The 26,488-nt window shown below is 50.3% G+C and overlaps 1 protein-coding gene across 1 annotated transcript in view; it reads right to left on the bottom strand.

Annotated features, from left to right (window-relative positions):
* Nucleotides 1-6: 6 nt before the first annotated feature.
* Nucleotides 7-26,488, bottom strand: part of AUTS2 (activator of transcription and developmental regulator AUTS2) — a 1,129,625-nt gene continuing 1,103,143 nt past the window's right edge. Inside the window, exons 9-19 of the mRNA XM_077777870.1 lie at nucleotides 24,445-24,665; nucleotides 22,702-22,746; nucleotides 19,571-19,666; nucleotides 17,047-17,118; nucleotides 15,820-15,849; nucleotides 13,841-13,912; nucleotides 9,683-9,824; nucleotides 6,719-6,796; nucleotides 5,729-5,812; nucleotides 4,353-4,575; nucleotides 7-2,128 (exon numbers count right to left, since the gene is read on the bottom strand). Coding sequence (XP_077633996.1) covers nucleotides 880-2,128; nucleotides 4,353-4,575; nucleotides 5,729-5,812; nucleotides 6,719-6,796; nucleotides 9,683-9,824; nucleotides 13,841-13,912; nucleotides 15,820-15,849; nucleotides 17,047-17,118; nucleotides 19,571-19,666; nucleotides 22,702-22,746; nucleotides 24,445-24,665 — 2,312 coding nt within the window. The 3' untranslated portion in view covers nucleotides 7-879. The remainder of the gene's footprint in view (nucleotides 2,129-4,352; nucleotides 4,576-5,728; nucleotides 5,813-6,718; nucleotides 6,797-9,682; nucleotides 9,825-13,840; nucleotides 13,913-15,819; nucleotides 15,850-17,046; nucleotides 17,119-19,570; nucleotides 19,667-22,701; nucleotides 22,747-24,444; nucleotides 24,666-26,488) is intronic.

Below are 26,488 nucleotides of genomic sequence, written 5' to 3'. Positions count from 1 at the left end.
TCAAGTTCCAGAGCAAAGTTTCAGCCCGGGGTCCGATTTGCAAAATAGGATGTTTCTCCGTTTGGAAAAAAAACAAGCAAGGAAAACAGAGTCATATCACGGTAAGTGCTTGTTCAGGGAAAATATGACCTTAAGTACGTTGTAAATGGATTTGAAAAGGCTCCTTTGAGTTAGAAGGGCTTTTGTGAAAAGCCCTAACATTCATTGCATAGTTGAAGGGTTTAGCTGTCTATAACAATATATGGGAACCCGGCCATAGCCGACCGCGCTCGCTGATATTAAGTTTGCAAATAGCACATTTTAAGAAGTATTAATGTATTATGTTACTTACTCTTTATCTATTTACATTTGTACAAAGTAAAGCTTTCATCTTACCCTTTGCATATATGAACCATTAGCTCACGAAGCAATGTTTTCATGTTTTTTGTGGTTTTTGTGTGGTTTTTTTTTTGTGTTTTTTTGTGTGTTTTTTTTTTTTAACATAACTATGTACATGGCCTTCCCTTCTGATCCGAAGGAGCTTCGCAGGATGGGCTGTGTGGACTGCTGTTTGCTTCCCCCTGCACCCAATCACCACCGCGTCGGTGTGTGTCTGTCATCTTCACTGTTTTGGTTCAAATCAAAGTTTTATACCAGAACCCAAAAGAGTTAGAGAACATGAGAACATAGGACTTGGCTAAAAGATCTGAAAAATTTCAACATATCATATACAAAAAAACATTTCAAAATCTGCACTTGAGTCTATACATTTTTTACAGGGGGAGGAGGCGGGGGCGCGCGGGCCCCCCCAGGTCGGTCAGGTCCGCTCTCGCTCCCCGCCCCGGGCCTGGCGCCGCGTCGGTGTGGACGCGGTCTCTCCTCCCTCGCGTCCTGCCCTCCTTACCGAGCTTCGATATCCTTCAGGGTATGGGAAGGAGGCCTCTCCCTCATCTCTGCAGACAGAGGCGTAGTCCTTCTGGGGGAGACCGGGCGGCCCCCCAGCGTGGAGATGAGCGGGGGGGGCGCGCTCAGCGCCGCCGTCGGAGGGGTCTTGTTGAGCAGTCCGTTCTGGTGCCCCGCGGTGGGGCTGATCCTGGGGTAGTGCATGCTGGGAAGCCCCGGGGTGAGGAGGCTGGGGTGCGGCAGGTGTCCGTCCAGGGAGGCGGGGTGCACGGGGTGGAGCCGCGCATGCTCGTAGTCCTCTCTGAGCATCTGCAAGCGCTCCCGCTCGTCCAGGTGAGCCCCGCGCTCGTGCTCCCGCCGCGGGTCCACGGACAGCGGGTGGTGGTGGTGGTGGTGGTGGTGGTTGTAGTCGTGGGGCTCCCGGTCCCTGAAGGAGCGCTCGGCTTCGTAGAGCCGCGGGGTGGAGAGCCGGTGCAGGGGGTCGTTCCTCAGCAGGAAGTCCCTGCCCAGCGGGTCTCTCCGGTGGATGTCAAGTTCTCGGTAGGGATCCCTCAGAGGGTCCCGGATGGGGTCCCAGTGGAAAGAAGGGTACGGGAACCGCTCTCCGCCCGGGATGGGGCTGATGCCCATGAACGGGGTCATCATGCGAGTCCTGTCCAGGCTGCTGATGCTGTTCATGGGGTGAATGCCCGTCACCCCCACCGTCATGGGCATCGAGGCCAGGGGCCCCGGGTGCACGCTGGCCGAGGAGTTCGGAGGAGGGGGCTCCGAAGACCGGTGGGCCTGCGGGGCCTCGGGAGGCAGGTCGTGCTCCTCCTTGCGCTCCTCCTTCACCTTGACCTCCGAGCTCTTCTTGGGGTTCTCGTAGGCAGGTTCGCTCTTGCGCGGCTCGGCCTCGCGGCTCGAGGTGCTGTTGGGTCTGGCGCCCTCCACCACGGGGGTCCGCACGTAGGGTGACGGCACCCGGGCCAGCTGCTTGGCCTCTTCGCCCGTGGCCCGCCCCTCGTGGCCGTGGCCGTCCTTCTCCGGCAGGTGGCCCTCCTTCGCCTTGTGCTCCTCGGCGGTCGGGTCCTTGCGGGATTCTGAGTGGTCTCTCTCCCTCTCTTTGGATTTGTCTTTCTCACGAGCCTCAGTGTTCAAATGACCCCTGATGTGTTCGGCGGAGCTACGGTTATGTCCCAGGGTGCTCACCGGGAGGACAGGTGCTGGTGAAGGGTGGCTGGAGTGTCTTTTCTCAACGCTTTCCCTGTGGAAGCAAAGAGGGAAACAGAGAAGCAGATGAAACGGGCTCCCGGCCTGGCAAGGGGCTGCCAATGAAATGGTGGTGGGAGAGGAGAGGCTCGGGTCTGGCTCCCGTGGTCACTGAGGCAGCCGGACGTGCCCTTCGCGTGGCAAAACCAGCCACCCTGACCCTGCTCACCTAGACTTTAGAGGAAGCTTTCTGGGGGTGAGGCGCTGGGGCTGGGGGTGAGTGGGAGAGTCTGAGGGGAAACAATTCTCTCTGCATGTGAGATTCACGTGCCTCCACCAAGGCCACAGACGAAGCGCTTTTGGAGGGTGGAAATGGACCAACGTGGCAATACAGCCTGCCTATCTCGACTGCTAGGGTCACTGAGCGCTAAGAAGAAAGTTCTAAGAGCCCAAATGCAGACATGACCTTTGCGATACCGAGCCAGAGGGAGGAAGGGTGCAAACGGCTTCAATCTCCCGGCATCGGAACAAGGGACGGTGTCGGAGTAAAGGGCACAGATGCTGAGCGATCTCCGGGGTGCAGCACATGAGGGGGCTTTGAAGGGAGATCACGATGTCAAGGCTTGTGGGTCGCAAATAGCACTTCTGCCTTAGGAAGGGCAAGAGAACCAGAATCTGAGACGACGGGAGGGAAGCCAGGAGGCAGAGCGGAGTCCCCAGGCCTTGGGGGACAAACAGAGAACAATTTTAAGAGCACCTGCGAATGGAAATGTGGAAGAAGAACGGGGGGGGTGCGGGGATCCCGTTTGGGATGAGGGACTTAAGAGTATGGGGCGGAAGATTCAGAGCAACAGAAGGACAGCGGAGGCTGACTTAAAGAGGTGAGACAGGACCGGGCGTGTCGTGGGGGATAGCCCCCAGACGGCCAGGTGGCCGAGGGGAGACGCAAGACACGGAGCCGGCCCGGGAGCGTCAAGGCTCACAGGCGAGGGTGGCCGCAGCGAGAGAATGAAGGAGGGTCCCCCTGCGGATTTGGTCTCTAGCCCACATGCAAGGCTAAAGAGAGGGGTGTCTTTAAAAGGTAAGGACACAAAGAGTGTATGTCATTATGTCTTCTGACTTTAATCTACAAGGCCGTCTTGACTCCATCAAGAAAAATGTGGAGCCGGCTACGGTCCAGCTCTATTTGGCAGTTTAGAGCTGAAAGCTGAATGCCGTAAACTCCTGCTGGGTAAGAGATTTTTAACAAACTGTCCTTCTCTTTTATAAGAAAGAAACCAGTTAGGAGGATGACCTACGAGAAACACGTACTAATCGGACACATTCAGAGTCCATAAAGTTGAATTTTTTTCAATCGCTAGAGAGCGAACGCGTGCACACCCGCGCGCTTGCGCGCACACACACACACACACACACACATCCCATACATAGTAAAGAAAAATGGAAGATTTGGCTATTTGGGACTTAAGGAACCCAAAGCAGAGCGTTATTAGGTATTTTCTGTTAAGCATTATGGTGTCTTTCCCCTGCTTTTCTCAGTTCATTCAGAATGAGAGTCGCCTCCAAAGAGAAGTCAGAAAGGGATGCCATTCTTCAGAGAAAATGGTCTGAGACAGCTTCCTCTTTAAGGCCGTTTCTTTTTCAGGCCTGGGTTACCAAGTACAGAGGTTAAAAAAAACAACAACACAAAAAACGGTTAGTCAGGTTAATTACCCACTGGCAAAACGAAACCCACACCAGACATGTACGTGTAGGTTTGCAAACTCGATGAGTCATCTGTGAGCCCAGGATTTGAGTCTGAACGAAATTTGAGAAAAATATGATGAGACAATGCAAACGTGACTTTCTCAAAGCAAACAAAAAAAGAGAGAGAGGGAGGGTGGGAGACAGAGAAAAAACCTATGGATGATTTAATGGACTGCACGAACTTGAAAGCAAATATGGTGTTGATTCATGCTGTGTGTGTTTGGTCCAAAGCTCCAACTCACTGTCTCTGAGAGCAAGATTTCTGTCTAGATACGCTAACGCTCGCGGGGCCGTCCGAGGCTCTGAGTGTGCGTCTGTGTCTGAGTTGGGAAGCTCTTGCTGTGCTGTGGTTTTTATCCTAGGGTCGCGGGGCGCTATGGGGCCGAGGGGGTGCGCTTGGGGGCTTCGGGGGCCAGCCCCAGGCGGAGCGAGGAGCTGAGGCCACAGGGCCAGCTGGAGCACAAGGCTGGGACGGGGAGGGTGGCACACAGCGGGCTCCCCCATTGGGACTCGAGAACGGTTTCTTTCCGTACCTTTCTTTGTCATCTTTACTAACGGATGAGTCTCGTTTATCTACATCTCTATCTCTGTCATGAGCTGCAGCGGACGCGCTACGCTCCAGCTCGCCTGGCTTCAGCCAGGGCGGAGGGGTCGGGAACGACGGAGGCGTTCGGTGCAGCCGGTTCCAGGGCTCGTGAGGGCTGCTAAAGTTCTGCACACTGGGGCCATCCTTGTGGCCGAACACTGAGTTGGGTGCTGAAATGGTGAAGTGGAGAACAAAAAGGTTTAAGAGAAATTATATAATCTGCTGTAATGGAGGTACTTACCAAAAAACTTTTAACAGCACTCAGAGTTAAAATGAATACATATTATGGGGAGCTGGAAAAGGAAAGGAGATTAACAGATTCATTAGAGGAGCGCTCGTCCTACGCTGGAGAGGTACTCGCAGCTTCTGTTCTTAAGCCAAAGGCGAGGGGGGCGGGAGGGGGTGCTTTGTAAAGGAAAGGGGGCCAGATGGGTGGCAGGAGAGCCCCATCAGACATGTCTGGTGCATGCAGAGACCCCGAGCATGCAGAAGGGTGCGTTCTGGTGGAGTGACCTGGAGGAATCTCGCTTGGTGCGGCCACGCTGAGCCTCTACCCACAGCCCCGTGAACGGGACCGCCACCGTTCCCACAGCGTTAGCAGATAGAAACAGGTGACCTCAAAGCCCGCGCGGGGCCTTGACCTAAGCAGACTCAGAAGGTCTCCGCACCAGACGGGGTCGGGAGGGCGAGCTTAGAGCTGCATTTGAGGCCTCCGGGGCCAGGAGAATATGGTCTACGGATGGCACGAAAGAAAACGAGTGGAGTATTCGGTGGCTGGAGAATTTCAGCGACTTAAAGTCGAGCAGGTTCCGCAACTCTTTTCTCCCTCTAGATACTTTTTTAGAGGAAAATGACACGGGCCTCCCAGATGAGGGACCAGGACGTGCTGCCAGCTAGCCCCAGCCTGGTACTGCTTTCCAGCTATTTCCGGCCAAGTTTTCTCAGTGCCGCTAATGCCGAGGGCAAGATGAATGCAAAAGCGCTCCCCCCCCTTCCAATGGGACTGTAGCTAAAGTCTTGGATAGTAGGGATGGAACGAGGAGGAGACGGAGTTTAAGCAGTTTGTTGGGAGTTCAGTCCGTGGCATCACCACTCCCGAGGCCCAGGGACGCACTGCGAAGGCGGGCTACCCTTGAGATGTTGCTTTCGACGTAAATGCACCCTCGCCCCTCACTCCACGGCTGAGGCCTGCCTTTGCGGTGATGTAACCCAATCTGTTTCCCAAGAGGAGAGCTTCCTTTTAGCTAGAAAGGTCTTGAGCCACAGACAGATCAGAGGAGACAAAGAGTGCAGGGCGGATTTTAAAAAGCCAGAGGTACTCACTAACTGAAGGATTTCCAAGTCCCCCGAAGGCGTTGCCACCAACCGCTGCGAGGCCAGTGAACGTCGACGGACGGTTAAAAGGCTCTGCAAACACATGGGGAGGAAGGAAAAGGTTGTAGGACTGGACCCAGCGAGGAGCGTGAGAGCTTCCGGGCAGGTGGGAAGGCGATGTGGGAGCTTCACCCCCTCTCCACTCAGACCCGATGCACCCCTGCTGCTGCTACCAGGTGTTGCCAGAAGTTTTCGCCGTGCTCGGATCTGGGCACCGGATTGGCACAATATTCGCGAGGGCCGTCTTTCCAGAACTGTGCCCTGTGCCCCGTGCGTCTTGCCAGGTGGGGACTGTCGCTCAGGCCCACAGTGTTTTAAGATGCCCGCCCGCCCCGTAGGTTCTAACAGAACAAGTAAATGACAGCTTAAAATAAGTCTCTCGGTGACAAAATGCTGAAGGCAAGTGTACTGTACTCCCTGTGGCCGCGTACACCATTGCCTGCACCTGCTTGTACGTTTGCAGAAGAGAGCAAATACATAAAGGCCGCAGGGAAAGCGTACACCTTTGCCGGGGAGACGTATCCACAGTGAGAGAAGGGATTATAAAATAGCAGGTGACGTCTCCTCGTAACGTCACCTTGCCTTTCCTTCCACCTCCGGGAGGTGCCCTTGGACACGGGGCTAGGCAGGACCCGGCCGGTGTAAACGTGGATTTCCGGACGTAGCAGGACACACGCCCACTGCGCCATCGGTCCCTTCAGACGGGACGGCCACTGAGCACTCAGCTACTACTTTATGGATGTGGTGGCAGAGGTGCTGAAATCCCGAGGATGGACAGCAGGTGCGGACACTTGTTCACAAAGGCCCTGATTGCCCTGCGCGGTAAGGGAGGGGTCGAGGGCGATGGCCGACTTGCCCGGAACCACAGCGGGAAACACAGGTTTTCTAGGACACATGTGTCATTTCCCATCACGGGGTGGCGGGGGGGGGACGACTCACCCAGGTGAGCGGCAGGGTTAAGGAAGTTGGTGTGATGAGGCGGTGGCCCAAAAGGGGTCCCGGTTGGGTGTGCAGCACCTGGAAAGTCAGACGTGGCGGGATCAGACTTCACAGAAAGCCCGTTCCTACAACGTGGTTGGCTGTTTATTGCCTCGGGGCCCCAGGAGAACAGGGGAGGAAATATATTAACGGAAGGACACCGGGGCCACACGATGGGAGACGACGGGGTTTCGTTAGGGCCCCTTTCTCCAGGCGGGGCTGGCCACCCCCAAAACGGGGTATTAACTTTTTAAAGACGTGGACAGGCAGCCTGAGAAGAGTGGAGAAATAGCGCAAGGGCGGGGGTGAGGGGGTGACTCCGTAACCAAAGAAGTCTGCAGAAACGCCATGTCACGAAGTGCTGAGCAAGGTTCTTTACTGAAGGACTAATCGAGCCATTAGCACGTTCCTGGCCCATTCTCCACAAGGGGAACATTTGACCACGGGACACTTTCTTCCCAGAGCATGCTGGGGGGCAAGTCTCACTCTGAGGAACACTGACCCTGAAACTACACATTAGGGCTCGGGAGCGGCTGTCGCCTGGCGGCATGTCTGGGCCGCGGTGCCTTGCCCCACCCGGCCCCTTTCCCGAGGACCCTGTTAGCCGTCACGGGCCCGTCTGGGAGGATGCTACAAGGCCCGGCCCTATGGACCCCACGATCGTGCGGGGCCTTCAAGTGGCTCTCTGGCTTCGGTGCCAGGAAAAGCTCCTCTAGTCTGAGTCTGGGGACACTGGTAATCTGCTACTGGCCTCCATCCGCCCGCCAGGGACCTTAGTGCTCGTTCAGTCCCCTCCTTTCCTTTGGGTCCCCCCCCAATACGTATTCCCTCCAGGTGTCGCAGCATCCCTTCCCTGGAGGAAGCTGGTAAGACAGAAGGGAGAGGAGAGACCCAGGGTGTGTGCACGGGAGGCCGATGTTCCTAAAAGCGAAGGGCATCCGCTGAGCTCTCAGGGCTCACCCGAGGGAGCGTCCTAACTCACTTCGGCCCTCGGGGCCCAGCAGCAAGCTGGAAGTGGCCGCATTTAATACGTGTGTGGGAGTTACCTGCACCGCATCCAAGTTTCCCCAAGTCACCATGTGGGGGCACAATCCAGAATTGCTTATACTGAGAAAGATGGCCTCCCAGAGAGGACGTCTACACGGCGCCTCAGTGAACAGACTAATTACTCCACCATCGCTTGCATTTTGTCTACGCTCCTAGACACAACCATAAATCCCCTCAGGAAAACAGGTCACGTGGAGGAGCGCCGTCCCTCCAGAAAATCTATGAACCCAGTTTATGTTCTGGGTTGCTACTCGCTGGACTACAACGTCTGCGTGGGGCCCCGCAGGTGGGGGGGCAGGAGGTCACAGAGCACGGGCGGACCTCTGTCACAGTCACGGCCTCTCAGAATTGGAAGGGGCCTGAGGAGTTACCCATGCAGCCCTAGCTGACTTATCCCCTGCCCACACAGCGCAGAAAGGACACTCCATCTCCACCGAGCGAACACTGCCCAGAATATTCAGTAGGTGTTAATGGCGTTGCCAGCCGAATAAAAATGTGGCCGTGCACTGCCTGTGTTGTACAAGCTAATTAATGCTTCGATGAAGACGGGGAGCTTTGCTCAGCCCAGGGCCCCCAGGGGTGCCTTGCAGTTCCAGAATTATTGAAGCAAAAGAAGCCAATTCATCCAGTTGGCTCAAACGGGAGCCAGGGAGAAATCTCTCTCTTTCTCTCCCCAAACTGCTCTTAATGTAGCTCTGTCACAGAGCCTAGGTGCCATGGTAACAAAGCGTCCAAATAGGTCCCCGGACGGAACTCGCAGAGAAAAACCTGAGACCTTAGCAAATTCCATCTACCCTCAAGGGTGACTCACTTGCTTCGGCGACAAGGCCCGTTACGAGGATGATTTCCTGCCATGGGGGAGTCTCTCTCTCTGAATGGAAGAGCCTTAGGTCAACCAAAAATGAGTCTTGGCTACTGGCCTGGGAAGGCAGTGGGCAGGATGGATGGGAAGCTGGTTCCCTCGGGACCAGGAACAGGGAGCCCCAGGAATATTTATGGCCGGAAGAACAAATCCTACTCAGCACAGAGGGCACGGAGTTACGCAGCTCGTCACCAGCATGAGCTCAGCGTCGTCATTTACGAGTAGCACGGGCAGAGCTCTGTGCCAGGCTCTGTGCAGCAGAGCAGCTTTCCAGGGCCTGCATGAGAAGCATCCTGTGATGTGCCGCATGGCCGCCGCCTTTTGTCTGTGTGTCCCGGGGGCGGAATCGGGTGGTGCCCTGATGCTGTGACCCCCACTTCCCACTGCCCGCTTTGGCACACCTAGGACGCATTTGAAGGTTAATGAACAGACCTCTCGGGTGTTTCTACCCTGCTCTGCAAGTTCTCTGCGTCGGTGCAACCAACCAGGCAAAAGTATTACCAGTCCCCAGCGGGGTCACCCTCCCCATCACAGACCCTCCCTCGCCAGGCAACTCTCCTAATCGCCTTTCTTTATCCTCAGAACCTCAAGAAATGGCATGACAGAGCATCGTGGTGCCAAGTCACTGAGCGCTGTGGGCAGCGACAGTAAGGGCAGCCTTCTACGGTTCCCGGCACTGCTTCCTTTGGATTTGCCCTTGTAAAGCCTTCTGGCTTTTTTCGGTAGCATTTGACATGCTTGTGAGTTATACCGGTTTAATACAGAAGCAAATAATGAGCCGAAGCAATAAGGGTCCCCGAAGAGAAGGATGGTCTTTTTGCTTTCTGTAACCAAAGAGGGCGTGTGAGTGAGGAAGGGTCCCTTCTCCCTGGGCGTGCTGGGGTGCGGGTTTGCAAGCTGGCATAAATTGTAGCGTTTTAAGGGAAGGTTTGAGCTGCAGCCCAGAGCACAAACAGAATCGAGAGCGCTACCTGCGAGCAACATTTCTGAGCTCTCTCCTCCAGCTCTGAACTTACCAGCGGCAGAGAACAAAGTTGAAGGCCGGGCCAGGTCGTGGGGGTGGTGGATGGCTCCAAAGAGGCTGGGGCCTGGGGGGCGGCTCAGGAACTCGGGTTTCAATCCGAAGTCCAGCTTATGTGGGTCTGACTGCATCTGTTTCTAGGGGGGAAAATGGGGAAAAAGAAAAGATGAAACCCCAAGGGGAACGGGAGGGAAGAGAGAGCTTCCTGGGGGGCAGAGACCGAGAGGAGACTCTGAATGGTGTTCTGGGGCTGCGCGCCAAAGTCAGGTTCAAGTTTACAAATGCTGTGGGAAGGACAGGCCGCAGACCACTTCACCCTCGAACCAGGTAAGCAGCTCAACCTACGAGAGGCCAGTGGGGCCAGTGTTCAGTCTGGGAGGTCATAGGGCTCGAGGAATGCTGCATCCTACTGATTCAAACTGCCAGCACTCCGAAACAGTTTATTATTCGCTGTAAAGGCCCATTTTAGCAAGTTTTTAAATGATAGTATTTTAAAGCTCATTTTATTAGGAGTTCTGCATGAATAATCTGTGCAAATTAATTGTTAACGACTCTTTGCTGTACTCTAATAGATCACAGTACATTAGGAACTGCAAGTTATGAAAAAATATTTGCATGCCTACAAGCTAATTTTCAAATGATCATTGTTACATATTAAAACAAAAGCTAAAACAAACAGAAACAAAGCAGGGATATTCATTTACTGAATGGTGGTCTTTTTCTTGCCTCTGCCCCGAAACTATCCGAGGAAGAGATCAGTTGGTGAACCATCGAGAAGGTCTTTTTTTTTTTTTTTTTCTTTTTTTGAGAGACAGTAGAGAGAGGGGAAGAATCCTATGCAGGCTCCATGCTGTCAGCACAGAGCTGGATGTGGAGCTTGAACTCATGAACTGTGAGATCATGACCTGAGCTGAAATCAAGAGTCAGATGCTTAACCGGTTGAGCTGCCCAGGCATCCCAAGAACTTCTCTTGTTGAGAAGCATTTGCCGTCAGCTGCCATCACTCTATTTCCATCTATTGACATGTCTTCCCCCCCACCCCCCAAGCTACTCTCCGTTCACCTTCCTGGAAGCCTGTAGAAACTGGCTCATCATCTCCTCATTTCCTCACTGTAGGATCATTCTTGAGGCTAGTACCCATATCAACTATGGAGTTTTCTTTTTAAAAAAACTTTAATGTTTATTTATTTTTGAGAGACACAGAGTGTGGGCAGGGGAAGGGCAGAGAGAGAAGGAGAGAGACAGAGAATCTGAAGCAGGCTCCAGGCTCTGAGCTGTCAGCACAGAGCCCATCACAGGGCTCGAACTCACGAATCGCGAGATCATGACATGAACTGAAGTCAGACGCTAAACTGACTGAGCCACCCAGATGCTCCCCAAACAGGGGGCTTTCAGAGCTGCCCCACCTTCTTAATCCTCAGCAACCATCTCTCTGGATCTCATGCCTCCCCAGACAAGCATCGACCCTCTACCTGGGCTGCGGGCTGGAGGCCCCACGCTCCCCTTCCCCCGCCCACACCTCTCCGCCTACCAGACTCCCCTCCTTCAGGGCCTTTTGCCGGTTTCTGAGCCACTCTTCCAACCTCTTCTGTTNTCTCTGAGCTAGCTTGAGTGAGGATCAGAGACGAGGGAAGTCTGGCGTTCCTTCGCCCGCTCACCCCACTGGGCCCACTCGAGATGAAACGTCCCTGATTACTTCAAGGTGGAAGCGATGCACTTGGAAGCAGACAGCACATTCTCGTTTCTCATGCAGACGTGGGTGTGTCTGCTGGTGAATGCTAAGCAGCTCGAGAGCAGGGTGGGGAGTGTCCTCCGAGCCCGGCGCACTGACTAATCCACAGGTGGTGGGCTCTCTCAAGAAGTATTTGGTGAGTGACTACAGAATGAGGAAATGCACCTTACAGAGAAGGGGACGATGCCACTCCTGCTCGAATCCACAGCGAAGTCAGAGCCAGACCCCAAACCCAAGCTTCTAATTCACGATAAATCTATAAAAATCTTCCGAGGGGCCCCCTTTTAATTTGGTTGCCAAATTATTTAGTGCTAATACTGCACGGAACACAACACAGTACCATTAACCACACTTAGGTCCACGAAGCAAAGTGGAGCCAGGGGATTACAGAGAGCTGGCTGGGAAGGGCGGGGGCGGCCAACTCCACACGCAAGATGGCTTCCTAACTGAATTGAGATAATGAAGGTTTCAGTCACCGGGGACACATTCCTGGAGTTGCTAAAGTGGCACATACAACATCCTTCATCACTTGTAACCGAAGGAGCTGTGAGGAGGCTGTGTCTCACCTGCCATCCCGCCAACCACATCGTCCAGAACAGAAAAAGAACTGACATGAGTGTCAAGATTTAGTCAGCCCTCCACACACGCAGACCTGCTCAACCACAAGGTTCCTAATGAAACCTTGCCTCACGAGAAAGTAGAAGTGAGGAACCCTCACCAATGGGATGTCAGGACGAAGAGCAGGTGCTTGGCACCAAAGCAAAAATATCTCAGCGACCTCGTTTCCTGAGGTTGGGTTTTTAACTGTTAGCTAGGTTTTTTTTTTTTTTTTTTAATCATTTAATCATTAAAAAACAAAGAGGGCGCCTGGGTGGCTCAGTCGGTGAAAGTGTCCGACTTTGGCTCAGGTCATGATCCCACAGTTCGTGAGTTTGAGGCCTGTGTCAGGCTCTGTGCTGACAGCTTGGAGCCTGGAGCCTGCTTCGGGTCTGTGTCTCCCTCTCTCCGTGTCCTTCTTCTATTTGTGCTCGCTCTCAAAAGAAATAAATATTTAAATAAAATGAAACAAAATATTTCTGTGACAACCGGCTCTCCTTCATTTATCAGCTTTTCTTTTTTTTCTTTCAAAATTTATTTATTGAGAGAGAGAGTGAGAGTGAGGGGGGGGGCAGGGGCAGAGAGAAGAGGGAGAGAATCCCGAGCAGGTTTTATACTGATGCGGGGCCTGAACTCAGGAACAGCGAGATCATGACGTGAGCTGAAGTCAAGCACCGGTCACTTAACTGACTGAGACACCCAGGCGCTCCTATAGGTGTCTTATTCGCTTGGAGGCTCCCAAATGCTGTTAGCACTAAATGCTTACTGTTGAAAAAATGGATTAACTGAAGCTCATTGGAATTACTTGATCCGTTGTCTTCTCCCATTTTTCTAGGCAACTTATACAGACGTTAAATCTGGACTTTTCTCAGTTATACCTATGTCAATCAGTGATGCCTTATCTGGTCATCTGCAGAAGGGTCCAGACCTATTCCTCATTGGGTCGTAAAAGGCTGGAAAAACGTGGAATGCGGTATTCATCTGTGTGACAAAAATACAGCCCAAAGAGGCAGAATAATCCACAGATGGGTAGGGTAATGGGCCAGAGGCGGTTCTGACAGGTACTGACTCTCCTCTAACTTGTGTCATTGGTCATCAAGAGGACTACCCAGAGTGTTAAAAGGTCACTGTGGACCAAACACGACGTCCAGAAGAGAATTTATTTTTTTATTTTTTTTTTCATTCTTGAGAGACAGAGCGCAAGTGGGGGAGGGGTAGAGAGAGAGAGAGAGGGAGACACAGAATCTGAAGCAGGCTCCAGGCTCTGAGCTGTCAGCACAGAGCATGGCATGGGGCTAGAACCCATGAACCACGAGATCATGACCTGAGCTGAGGTGGGATGCTTAACCAACTGAGCCACCCAGGCGCCCCAAGAAATTCTCAACAATGCACGTTGCTGATAGAAGCTTGGTAGCACCACATAGGGTCTAAATGGCTCTATCAGCTTCTCCAAGTCATAACATGAAAACAAGGCACCAATTCTTACAGAAATGAAAACGTCCATGCTTGGCACTTCCCAGAGACTCTGTCTTTTCTATATAAACACGTGGTTGCTATAATTAGATTACCAAGGCCTTTTTTTTTTGTTTGTTTTTTTAAGCTCTTTGGATCAATACGATGACAAAATCTTCTGAAAGGAAAAAATAACCCATCAGGGAGTTATTGGTTTATTCCTGTTTTATCATTTTACTGGTGGTTTCCCTAATTAATAGTAAGATTTCCTAATAACATCTGCAAGAGAGACTTGATCCTTCCTGCCAGTGNCCCCCGCCATGCCCCTGTCCCCCTGCCCTGTCCCCGCCAGACCAGGAAGGCGAGACTGACCTTGACCTTCTGTTGGTGGTGGTAGATCTGCCAGGCGATGTGAACATGCATAGCACACCACTTCCCTGGTTTCTGGAACAAAAAAAGAGCAATGTGGTCAGATGGAAGACCTTCCAGAGAAAACCATCTCCAACTTCTTCAGAGCTTTTCAGCAGGTTTTGGCTGTAGAGGCTCTTTTTCAAGGCCTGGGAGTGCTCAGTCCCTCCTCTCCAAGAGCCTTCTCTTTGCTGCCGCCCAGGGCCCAGGCCTCAGGGAACCCCAGCCACACCCCCCACCCCCTCCCGGGGCCCGAGCTGGAGGCCACTGCTCAGAAAGCCACACTTGACAGGGACCTCCCTGGTTACCGGGCACAAGATGGCAAAAGCCCGAGTCCCACTCTGTGTCTCTTCTTTCTTTTCTGGTGCCAGCTGGCGGACCCGGAGAGGGGGAAGCTGTACCTAACAAATGCGGCCATGCTACCATGCAAATTGGCTGTTCAGAAGAGCTAATTAGGGAGTGTCTGTGAATCGGCTCAAAACAAGAGAGGGTACAGAAGACCCCGCGTAGCCTCCCCCAACGTGGTTTTGTGTTGACCTCCAGAGTGGAACAAAGAGATTCACATTTTCACTGAAGCCCTGTTCCCACGAACGCTTCGCTAAGAGTCCACTACCCATTGGGGCTGGTGGGCACTGTTTGTTCCCAAGCGAAAATAGAAGAAACAAAGAGAGCTCGTTGCCTTCCTACGCTCTAGGTCTCTGCTGCCACCACGTCTGGGAGTGTTTCAAGCTGTGCCTCTCAGATCGATTCATGTCTTGCTTTCCAAGCCGAGGAGTAACTGAGTGAGCGGTCTTACTGCCCTGGAGGGCAGGGACCCTCTCTTGCCAATCCATATGTAATCTTGTTGTGTAACCTACTCACACGCTCTAAACACACGCTCAGCAACTACGGGATGGATGGGAGGAAACGCTGCCCCATTCCTACATCGGCAAAGGACAGACGCTTCTGGTTTCTATATTAAGGAGCTGTTTCTGAAACATATACTTTAAATCCAAATGTGGGGTCAGTTCTCTTGTAATGAAATCACGGGTCATCTGAAATCGCCTACGTGATAACACAGTCTTCCTTTGTTTCCCTTTGGAGAAACTGAATTATCTGATTAGAGGTGCCAGAAATGGGTTAAGTATAGCTGGGAATCTACCCATCCATCTTTCATCCGACTATCCATCATTCATACCCCCCCACTTCCTACCCAGGAAGTCAGCGTTTATTCCTTGGCCACTCTCCAGACCACTCAAGATGTTAACAAACTAATGCTTATGGTATCCCTCTTCTGCACCAGAGGAATGGCAGAATGGCTCTGAAGGTCAACATCACATACCACAGAATGAGGCAGCCACCAGCCAAGATAAACAGACCCATATATGTATCTATATAAATCTATCTATCTATCTGTCAATCTATAGTTATATCGATAGATCTAACTATAGATCTATCGATCGATCTATCTATCTATAGAGCTATTGATCAATCTATCAATCTATAGATCTGTCAATCTATCTATAGTTACATCGATAGATCTATCTAACTATAGATCTATCTATCTATAGATCTATCGATCTATCTATCTATCTATCTATCTATATCTTCTAGGTGCAGGAAAGACAGCAGAGCTCAGTGAAATCCTGATTTCTGCCTGCAGCTGAAGTCCTTTCCTTTATGTTCCCACTAGTCAAGCCTGCAGCAGCCCTACCAACAAGAGACTGTAACTCGGTCGAATGTTCTGCTTGCTTTCCCTCCATGGCCTGGCTTCCTCCAACACTCAGAGCCATGCACTCTAGGCAGTCTGCGGTCAGGCATACTACCTGAAGAGCCCAGCCACTCTCCTCCCAACATTTTATTCCAACATTTCTATGCCTTGTTTCCTTGTAACGGATTTGTATTTTTAACCCACAGGGAGTCAAACAGAGGTTGCAAAACAGTTCTAGAAGAAGCTCTCTTACCCTTAACATAGGTCTGAAAGGATCTGTCAACTGTGAAGAGAAAATGACAACTTGGTTACATGCCTGTCACTCAAACAATTGCTCTAATTAACAAATTTGTAGTGCTTCATTAGGAGGGGAAATTAAAATGTTAGAATTTTACTTTTAAATGAAGCCCTTTTAGAGAATAATTAACCCATTTTCACACTATCAAAAGTGCCAAGTGTCCCCTCCCCCTCTTCACAAGCCTGGGTACATCCACGCTGACAAGCCCCCGACCAAGTTTAATCAATAGCAATTTGCCCTCCGGCAACACGATTTGCTCACATTACGCCTCTGAACAGCCCTTCCAACCACACCGCCTGGGCTCTAAAGGACGATGGTCCCGGAAGCCTGGGTACCCAGGGGCATCGGGGAGAGCTGTCCCCTCTGGACGTACCGTGGAACTAACTTCATGGGAACCACCACACTATGTGATGATCGCATGTTACTTAGAGGTATTACACACGTTTAAATAAAAGTTCACTACATGTCATAAAAATACTTACATAGCTAGTTCATTTTAAACTTCTACCTAACGCTGGTCATCGGTTTCTGACTGCCTTGACCCAGGGAAAAAGGCGATACTGTAAAAAGTACCCGTTTGTCCATATTTACCACAAAGACACACGCAAGTAATAACCCATGAGACAAGCCTGCCATCTTTTGTAGAACTTCTGATCGTTTTTGAGAGTCGGTAGAGGTACGCATTATGAATGAGTGACATAACTGAAGTGTGAGGGATATTTGACACAGATCACAGGGAGATTCTGCCTTAAAAGTAGGGGCCAGGAGAGCAGCAGGGGAGTGTCCTGTGACTTCCGGGAAGGAAAGGGCTTAGCGTTTTTCCACTCAAAACATTTTAGAGTTACTTCTTTGATGAGAAGATTTAGGAGATGCAGACAGAGAAGATTGGTTCGAACAATTGAACACAAGCTGATGGCATCCACTTCCTGGCCTTGGACCACAAGCCATTTGTGTTCTCCTCTACTGGGTCATTCCCTTCGTGTCATCAGCCACAATGGAGCAGGAGAGAAATTTTGTTCTCTAAGAATGACCGGCATTTTCTTCCACAAACTAGAAGGAACGGCTCAAACAGCAGCTGGCTCAGCTGGGCAGAGGAAGGTGCGTGGCCTGGGCTGGGAGCCTGTGGAAACAACCCCCCCAACCCGCCCCCGCTGCGGCCCAGCCGGACTTTCTTCTACGTACCCTAGGGTCCTTCTGGAGCAGAGTGTGAGGGACTGTCCCGGGTCGAGCGGCAACATCGATAGGGTTGGATGTCTACAAATGAATTAGACCACAGCTTAGAAGGCACAGAACACATGACCAGAAAAGCAAGATCTTTCTTTTCCTTCTAAAAGATATATGCAAGTCAAATGTCAGTGTCATTTGTTTGTTTCATTCTGGAATACGAGAGTTCACAGAGGCATTTCCCCCACTGATCGCGCATGCTCTGAAGAGGACCCGCTCCCTAGTTTCTCAAGGGACCCCGACCCGACTTTGCCTGGTCTAGGAAGGGCATCCAAACACAGAGAGGTGGACCACGTCACATCTCACTGCAATAAAAAGCGCAGGACCAAAGAGAAGAAACATATGAAAGCCCTGCCCTTGAATCCGTCTTCTTCTGAGTTACGGGCAGCCCTATCATCTTGTCTTCTGTGCTATCACCAAGCGTTCTAAGAAATGGTTGAGTGAACATCGCTGCTGTTTGCTGCATCAGAATAACTGGAAGTGTTTCACAGACATTAAGCTAACTCTAGATTTTAACCAGCAGACAATAACAAGGAATTATTCTCCATAATTACTCATTAGCAGGGATGGAAATGGAACAAGATGACCTCATTTAGGGACTGCACAGATCTACTATTAAATGATTTCTACAGTAATTCTGCTTCTGCTTTTCTAAACCACCAGCATTCTTGAATGTCATTCCTAACAATACCCTTATCTACAGGCTTCAGTCCTTTGAATCTACAGCAACGACAAAAAGCCTACTTCCGGCGCCCACAGTCCCTACGATCTAGCGGATAAAGGATTCGGGACATTTTCCACCAGGTATTTTATTTAAGAAATCACAACTTCTAGGACTCCCCTCACAGCAGAAGTTAACGTGTGTGGGAAAAGAGCCCAACCTTAGGCACAAAGCTCGCCTATAAGGAGAAGGGGGGCGGTGGGGGGTGGAGGGGAAGCATGAAAGAAAGAAAAGCAATCAGCTGCTGTACAACTAACAATTAAGCTGGAGTTGTTAACAGCCTGATTTGCATACATATGAAGAACTCCGCTAATGAACAGCAATCTACATATTCAATCAGTAAGATGGCCTGGAAAGGCCTATTTCAACACCAAGAGAGACACTTTCTTGCCCAGATGTAGTTTTCGGTGTGATTGGATAATTGTGAGTGAGGGAAATAGTCTAATTTATTAAATGACCTAGCAGTCTGTTTGGGGAGGCTCTGGAGATGCCGTACAGTCCAGAGGGGACAGACCAAGGCCCAGGGTGTGAGGATGCAGGGAATGGCAGACTGGGGAAGGGGCTGAAAAATCACTGTCATTTCATCCCAAGAGAGGAGAGTTTCACAGGGCCATCACGAAAGTCCCAGGTATGGATAACCTGGCCTATAAGCCACATTTCCAAGCAGATAAACGTCATTTCTAAGGTGTACGTTGTCCCATTCCCAATGCTTTTAAACATCTTTTCTGTTTCTAGTTTTACAACAATGTGCCTCTGGAAATGCAAAATGCACGCATCCTGGGAGACTCTGGCCCCAAACCGGTGTTTTCTCTTAGATATGAGATCGAGAAAAAAATAAATAAATAAAAGGGAAGACCAAAAACCACACACAGCAAAACTTCCTACTTAAAAAAAAAAAAAAATTCTGAGAATGGTTACTAACATAACTTCATTTCGCTTTTGTATAAAAATAAAGAAGAGGCTATAATAAAGCCGCATAAGGATAGAGTTCTGAGAATTACTCCTCAATATTGACCTTCAAAGAGAAGTCTGGCCCAAATTGAGTAGAATAACACTGACCAGGTAGAAAAGAATTTAGTTATTGTAAAGGGCAAAAGGTTAATTTCACACTAGGCTGTCGGTCTTGACCTTGGGAAGTGTGGCCATGCCTGAGGGAGCACTAAGGCAGGGTAGAGCCCAAAAAGTGAAAAAAAGGGTAGGTGGCTGCCCTCCACTCGCAGACAGACCCTATTTGCAGACAGACGGGGCTCAAGAGCAAAACGAGGGAGGATGAGCAGAAGCCTCACCCCTTCACACAACCGGAAGGATGCAATTTTCGTTTGGAATTGTGTTCTTCCTTCCTCTTAAAATTAGTAAAGGCTCAGCTCTGCCTCTCTGCTAATAATACGTATCTCAAGGGCAACCAGGTGCACACANAAATATATATATATGTGTGTGTGTGTTATATATATGTGTGTGTGTGTATACACACACACACACACACACATATGTATTCTGTATATTTTAAAGATTATAGGAAATCCTCCCAGCTCAACTGAGATTACATGGGTGATACAGACTGAAAATTAAATTTGGGCTGAGGTTTAAAACTAGTGGGGTCGCAAAAGAAAAAAAAAAATACTGTCACTCTAAACCTAGTGGTCACTTCGGATTGGAAAAATTCGTCATTGGCAGGCGAGAGGACGTAGAACCCACCCGCGTGCCTAGCCTGTGATTCTGCCTGTGAAGATCCTCGCCTGTTTTCACGGTAAGGTTTCTTACCTTCGGCTGAAATGCTCCTTGGAGTGAACCGAAAGGACCAGTGGGCGGAATCATAGGGGGGATGCCCGATACTGCAGGAGGGTAGGAATGGAAGAGCTGTGGCCAAAGACGGAGAAGGGGAAAAAAAGATTTTAGTAGGAGGCAAATGATATATTCCAATTCCCTTCCCAAAGAACGACATCGACATGAGCAAGCCAGATAATCTTAGTTTGATGCTATTAGTCAAGAAGCCAGGATGAAATGATCACACAGATGTGCCGTGAATGCTTAACTTAAAAAGTTAAAAGTAGTTCAGAATCAATCAGCCAACAAATGATGTCCCAGATGAGGACATCGTTAGAAAGGGAGCTTTCCTAATTATTAATTGTTAAATCGGATAGAAGGCCTAAATGGTTTGAGATTTTAATGTGCATCAAAAACAGGAGGGGTGCTGAGCCAAATAAGATGCCCGGAAAATTACAAGTTAATTAGAAAAAGGAAAAAAAAAAAAGAAGGAAAAAAAAAAGAAAAATTAAGAAAAGAGGAAGAAAAAGAAGCAACTCTTTATGAGTTCCAGGATTTTATACCATTAAAACTCAATTAGTACTTTTAGATTTTTAATAGTTTGGAGGAAATGAGAAAATATTCACAATCCTTGCTTCATTAGGTTGCTCCAGAAGTGGCAGTTTCAGAGGACAATTTAATTGTCTCAGCTCAAACGATGACAAATATTTGTGGGAGGGTAGAAGCAAATGACTCATGTGCACTTACAACGGAGCTACTTTTTCTAGAAGGTGGACAAGCTCCCTGGGGGCTACTCAAACCCAGCCCTTGCCGTGTCTGACCACTCGGTGCAGGGAGAAGAATGATTCTGAATTAAGATTCTGAATTTGCTGGAATTAAGAGTGTATAGAGGACACAGTGGAGGAAAGGAATGTACAGCAATCCTGAACACGAGGCACACGCATCTTTTCCTCCTTCTAGAAACTGCGTATTTCTGAGATCCTACTGCTCCGATTCCATGTACGTGGATCAAACCACCATAAGGACTTTTATGTCCCACCTTCCAGGTTGTGTAAGATGTCAAAAACCCAATAATAATTCAAGCTTTTCCTAATGATGCCTTTCTGCTAGCTATTTCTAGGTAATGGCTGAAATGCCCATCTTACAATCCTGTTTTCAGGGCACGTACTTTTCTGTTGGTCTTTATTTCATTTTGCTCCCTTCAATGATGCAGCAAAGTTTTCAGACTAATTGATATTGAACTAAATCCACTTAAACAGTGATTGCAAGCCAAGTGCCCTCATTTAAAACTACTTTTAAGTCTAAAATTGTGTTTTAGATACTTGAGTGCATTGCATCTTAATTCCCCTTACAACGTCCTAATCCCCAAAGCAGGAGAGACTAAGTACTTTGTACATTATCCACTATAACTAATAAAATGAAATAACTCTCCCCCAGTATCCTGTATGAAGCAGAGTAATTAAGTACATGCCACACTAAAACACACTCAAATCTCTATTACTCTGCCCCTAGGTGGGTGTATTTCTTTTCGTGTTTTCAATTAAAAAAAATTAGATATGTTTACCATTTTCCTTTTGCTATTATAGTCCGTGACTGACCACGTGGGACTTAGAATATAGCAGGACTGCCACCCCCCACAATGAAAAATCTGAAGTACCTGAGTAATAAATTGGAAACCTGTTATACATTCAGGCCTCCGGGCTTACTCTCTACTGTAAATCTAAGGACCCTCTGTGGAATACGCAGGTGGGAAGGCACTACGTTTTGTCTTAGGAAGTAAATCTGAGCATGCTAAACTTTCTCTAGGAAGGACTTCCTTAAGCTAGTGCTTAATTTAAATCCACAAATACAGACAAAGGGTAGAAATCTGATGATCCTAAGGACGGCTCCGCTCATGGGACAGCGCTAAAAGGGAAGCTGGATTTTGCACGTCCATTAAAAAAAAAGCTCTTATATCACAGTGCTGTGGGCAGAAAGTGCCAGAATGATGTGGGGCTCTGGCACGCAGATATACTTTCCGCATCTCTTCCTGAGTAGGCTTCCTCATGTTGGGTCTGCACTATTCCAGAGTAACTAATGCCTAATTGATTTCTAGTAGTTTGTAGTTCTGACTTCTCAGCTGCACTCTGGACTGAGATGGTGCCTGATCATCTGGTTCAGAGTATGAAGGTGTTCACGGGCTTTGCCGATCTACTGACTAGCACTTCTTTTCGAGCAAGCGTAGTTGAGGATGGTGGCCGAACATGGCTACAGGCAATTATGCATCTTCTTTCTCTCTGGTGTCATTTAAAAAATATAAATAAACCACCGAGCAAAGAAACTTGCAAACTTTCAGGTGAAAAGGATGCAGTATTCACTCCATAATCAAAACATCATGGTAAGACGTACAAGGTGTTTGTCTCAGAAAAGAAATAAATAAAGCCCTCTTGTCTTAGGTCTCCAATGAATGTACCGAAATAGGCGGGTGCCAATTTAAGTTCTAGAACCATCCTCTTTAACGAGGCATAAAATAAATTTCTTTTTGTTCTATAAAGAAGAAGGAGGTTAAAGGGGAAAAATCATATAGTTCAATCATAAGACACTCTTTTGTTTAAATAATATTTTTGGTTTTGGTTGTAACAAGCCCAGGAGAACAGGACCCCGCCACGTGGGAGAAGGAGGTCTGTCTACATTTAGTCAAGAGTCAAGGAGAATCTGCTTTGGAAAGGCTTAGGAGTCAAACAAGATGAAAGACATTCTGTTCGGAAGGAATAACTCAAGTTGGATTCTGGGAAATCTGTGTCAAGGACGCTTTGGTCGATCCCCGAAATCCTGTGATTCCAGGGTCTCCTGCGGCCTCGGTGGGTCAAGCGCAGACCCTCCCCCCACTTTGAGGACAGACGCCTGGCTTGCTGTGAGTTTTGCCTGTGCTTTTGGGGGTCAGGCTAATGATCTTTTGACTCGGAAGAGGATACTGCATCTTTACCAGAAGCAAACGTCACAAAAGCAAGCATCCAAAGTGACGAGGCGTAATGGGAATTCTCGCAAAGATGATAAAGGAAGGCTGCTAGTCATTTACTGATCTGTGGCGAGAGCACGAAAATGGAAAAGCAGTTACATTGAATGTGTAGCATGGTAACAAGACTCACACTGTGCCGGTAGAATGGGTCAACTTTTGTAGGGTATTTGTCAAACTGTAAAGGGATCAAAGCAAAAGCTAGTTACTTCAAGAGTCTACATTTCTGTTCACGGCTTCGGCGGAGGCAGCCCTGAGTGAGCTTCTCCACCCTTAGGCTGTCAACAGACTCCATGACCTCGTTGTTTGAGAGAATCCCTTCTCAACTCCAAAGTCCCTCCGACAAGACATGGAAAACCCAAGTGAGAACCCACATGGTGCATGTCGGTCCCAGCTATGCCGGAGAGTCTTTCTTTCTAAGCTACATTTAGAGACCGGCATAAACCACACCTTTAAACTGGAGAAATGGGGCCATTATTCAGATAACTCAGAGAGAAGCGAGCATTTGGTCTGATTTATCCAGAGAGTTCCCTCCATTTCCATCTTCCTTTTGGCCCAAGAACTATATGTTCAGCCACCTGCTGAAACGTATTAGACCCAAATATGAAGGAATCTGGGTGAGGTCTTAAGACTTTTCTTTTGAGCAGAAAAGAGCATCCCACTGCTTCCTCTAAATAACGTCGATGTCTTGGTGCTACAACCCCCCTTAGTTAGGTTTTATGTGTATAACAGCTCACTCAGGCTGCCATAAACTCTCTCCCCAAATAATAAGCCCTTAAAAATACAACTGTTGAGAAGCACAATTCCTCCAGAAAAAAGATACAGGCCTCATCTCATATTCTCCTAAATAAAATTTCTAAAATAAACTTTAAAATCCATATTTAAAAACATTAAGTTGAACAAAATAGGGAGGGGAGGGAGAGGATGCAACGCGTAGGGAAGAGAGGGAAGAGCGCACCTCTTACAATCACGGAATTCAAACCTATTCTCACCACGCCGACACTAATTGCCTTCAACTTAAATCCTTCCTTAAGTATTAAAACTTAAGTCAGTAAAACACTCTAACACTCACTGCGGCAGACAGGGCTCTATCTAAGAATATTGTGCACCCTAATAAGGCACTACTCACTACAGTTTGTAGGCTTAAAAAAAAAATATCCTAAGTGGTTCATCTCCGGCATGTGCTACACCCGGGTCAAGACCAAGACCATGTCCTTGGTGGTGGCAGCTCTTACCATGGGGCTGACTTCCGCCCCTGTGGGCGCACTGCTCCCTGACTGCTTGCTGACAGAGCAGGATACCAGCCCGGGGACCCGTTTTATGAAAGACAAGAAATATAACCCCCCCTCAACAAAACAGGCCTGGGGAGACACCTGAAAGAGCAGGGGTAAGCGATACAGTCCAGACCTTCAGACAGCTCTCTCCCCTCCTTGGCCCTCCTCCCAACGGCCAGTATCCTATGGGCATCTGTTTGCTGTTATTACTTGGTGAGAAGCACTGACAGGTACGTTTTTCCATCTGGTGGCAGTCCCCAACACAAAGGTATCCTTGAAGAAGTTGATACTGACCCTGGATGGGACGGTTTGGAGGGCATCTAGAATGCCCTCCCCTGACCCCCCCTCCCACACACACAGCGCTGGACAGAACTTTCTAGAAAAAGGTTCCTACCTTAGGCCCTGGGTTAGCGCTGCCCGGAGCAGGGCACACTCCCTTCTCTCTGGCAAGGTCGGCCAAGGCCAAAGGAGCCCTCTACATAGCCAGCACCCCCCACCCCCATGCAGCCTCCTGCGCCCAGACAGCCCACTCCACCCCAGCGTGCTGCATAAGAAAAGAGTCGTGCTCTACTTATCCTCACATTTCTGCCTGGGGTACGCACCATGGGAGGTGCTGGCGTCGGCATGATGGCGGTGGGCGGGATGGCGTGGGGGAACGGTGTGAAGGTGTGCTGGTGTGTGTGCTGGTGCGTGTGCTGGTGCTGGTGCTGGTGCTGGTGGAACTCGGTCCGCAGGTAGGGCGGGGGGCCCAGGGACGCCCCGCGGTCAGCACTCTGAGACGCCAGAAAACGCGTGTTCAGTTCCTGTCGCAAGATGTCTTGCTCTGGAAGAGAAGGAAAGGGAGAAGGTGACGCTTTTTCTCCCCTCGGTGGTATCCTTCGAATCTGGACATCTGAGTCCCTGACCAGAGAGGGAGGCGGGGCCGAGGGCACCCCTGAGGGCCTCTGTGCCCCCAGATGGAAGGGGACGACCAACCAGAGGACCCCGATTCCATCACAATCTAATTCTTTTAGCCTCTAGGCTTTCGGGGACAGGCTCCCCGAAGGGGAGGTCAGTTTTCAGCTCTGTGACCGCCAGCTCAGGGACCCCTGGCGTGGGGGCGGGGGGTGACCACCCATCTGGGTATCAGCTCCCGCATCTACCACAGGGGGACAATAATATCAACAGTATTGATGGTTCAAGGAACTCGCATAGTTGAGTGCACACTGAGCTATGTTAACCTGGCCGTGTTCTCATGTCCCCATCTTCAAGGGGGGATGTCCGTGTGGCTACAGCANTTCAGTGTCTGACTCTTGGTTTTGGCTCAGGTCATGATCTCACGGTTCATGGGATCGAGCCCCGCACTGGGCTCTGCACTGATGGTGGGAGCCTGCTTGCGATTTTCTCTCTTCTCTCTCTCTCTCTGCCTCTCCCCTGCTCGTGCTCTCCCTTTCTCTCTCACCGGTGCACACCTGGTGACCAGACGGTGGCCGGAAACTCAAGTCCGCTCCCCCTCTGCAGCCAGATTCTCATCTCTGCCCCCAGAAACCCTGCGCCTTCTGCGCATCTTCCACAAGCCACATTTCCTCCACTGCACGAAGATGGAGGAGAACAGCGGCCTGAGCTCACCCTGTCTGACAGCTGCCCCTTACATGGAGAAGCACAGATAGGAGGCGAACCCGGGAGCCCCGCATCACCGCCATGGTCTGAAGGGCCATAGAAAGGAACTCAGCGGGGGCAGAGCAGGGGCCTGGCCCCGGCGAAGGCAGCTTCCCTCTCCTCTCCTGGACAGGAAACAGCCAGCCCCACCAGATTAGAATTACACCCCCCCGGGGGGCAAGCGAGGGTGGGCCACGCTCGGCCCCATGCCTGGGGTTTCTGGCTCCCTTTCCTTGGCGGCTCCTCCTCTGTGCTGCCCTGAAAACTCTCCTTTGTAATCTGGCAAAGACAAGGCAGGAGAGCCTGGACTCCACACGGGAGCTTGTGTTTCTCCAGCCCGGCTCGCTTCTCCTACGCCTCTCTGACCCGCCCGGGGAAGAAGTACATCGTAACGGAAAAACCTCAACTGGAGGACTCCCTGGTACCCATCTTCCTGACTCTGGAGTTGCAGCTCATCCTCTCGTGGGGGCCAGTCGCTCCCTTCTAAGAATCTCCTAACACAGGGGAACTGCCTGGTGGCTCGGTTGATTAAGCAACCGACTTTGGCTCAGGTCATGAGCTCACTGTCCGTGGGTTCGAGCCCTGCATCGGGCTCTGTGCTGACAGCTCAGAGCCTGAAGCCTGCTTGCATTCTGTGTCTCCCTCCGTCTCTGCCCCTCTCCCGCTTGTGCTCTGTCTCCCCCCTCTTAAAAATAAATAAATACCACAAAAAAATTAAAAACAAAAATCTCGTAACACTGGATGCTGGTAGGTCTCCACTGGCGGCCTCTCCCCAGGACAGGGTGGGGAGCTCCCCTCTCTGCTGTGTCTTATGCACCCTCCCCGTCCTGCTTTGCCCCCCCACCCAGGAGTCTCTGCGGCTGTTTTAGTTCTTCACAACGTCCTCACGCCCCGACCAGGCCCAACCTGCCTCCTCCCAAGAGACCCAAGCCTCACGGGGCCCTCTCTCCCCGACCCCTGGTCTCTGCCTCCCGGAGAGGACAGTGACAGTGTTTGCAACAAGAAACA

This window comes from Crocuta crocuta, unplaced genomic scaffold (assembly GCF_008692635.1).
Source record: "Crocuta crocuta isolate KB4526 unplaced genomic scaffold, BGI_CrCroc_1.0 scaffold217, whole genome shotgun sequence".
Taxonomy (NCBI): domain Eukaryota; kingdom Metazoa; phylum Chordata; class Mammalia; order Carnivora; family Hyaenidae; genus Crocuta; species Crocuta crocuta.
The sequence above is the reverse complement of the archived record's forward strand: the minus strand, read 5'-3'. Positions and strand labels throughout refer to the sequence as shown.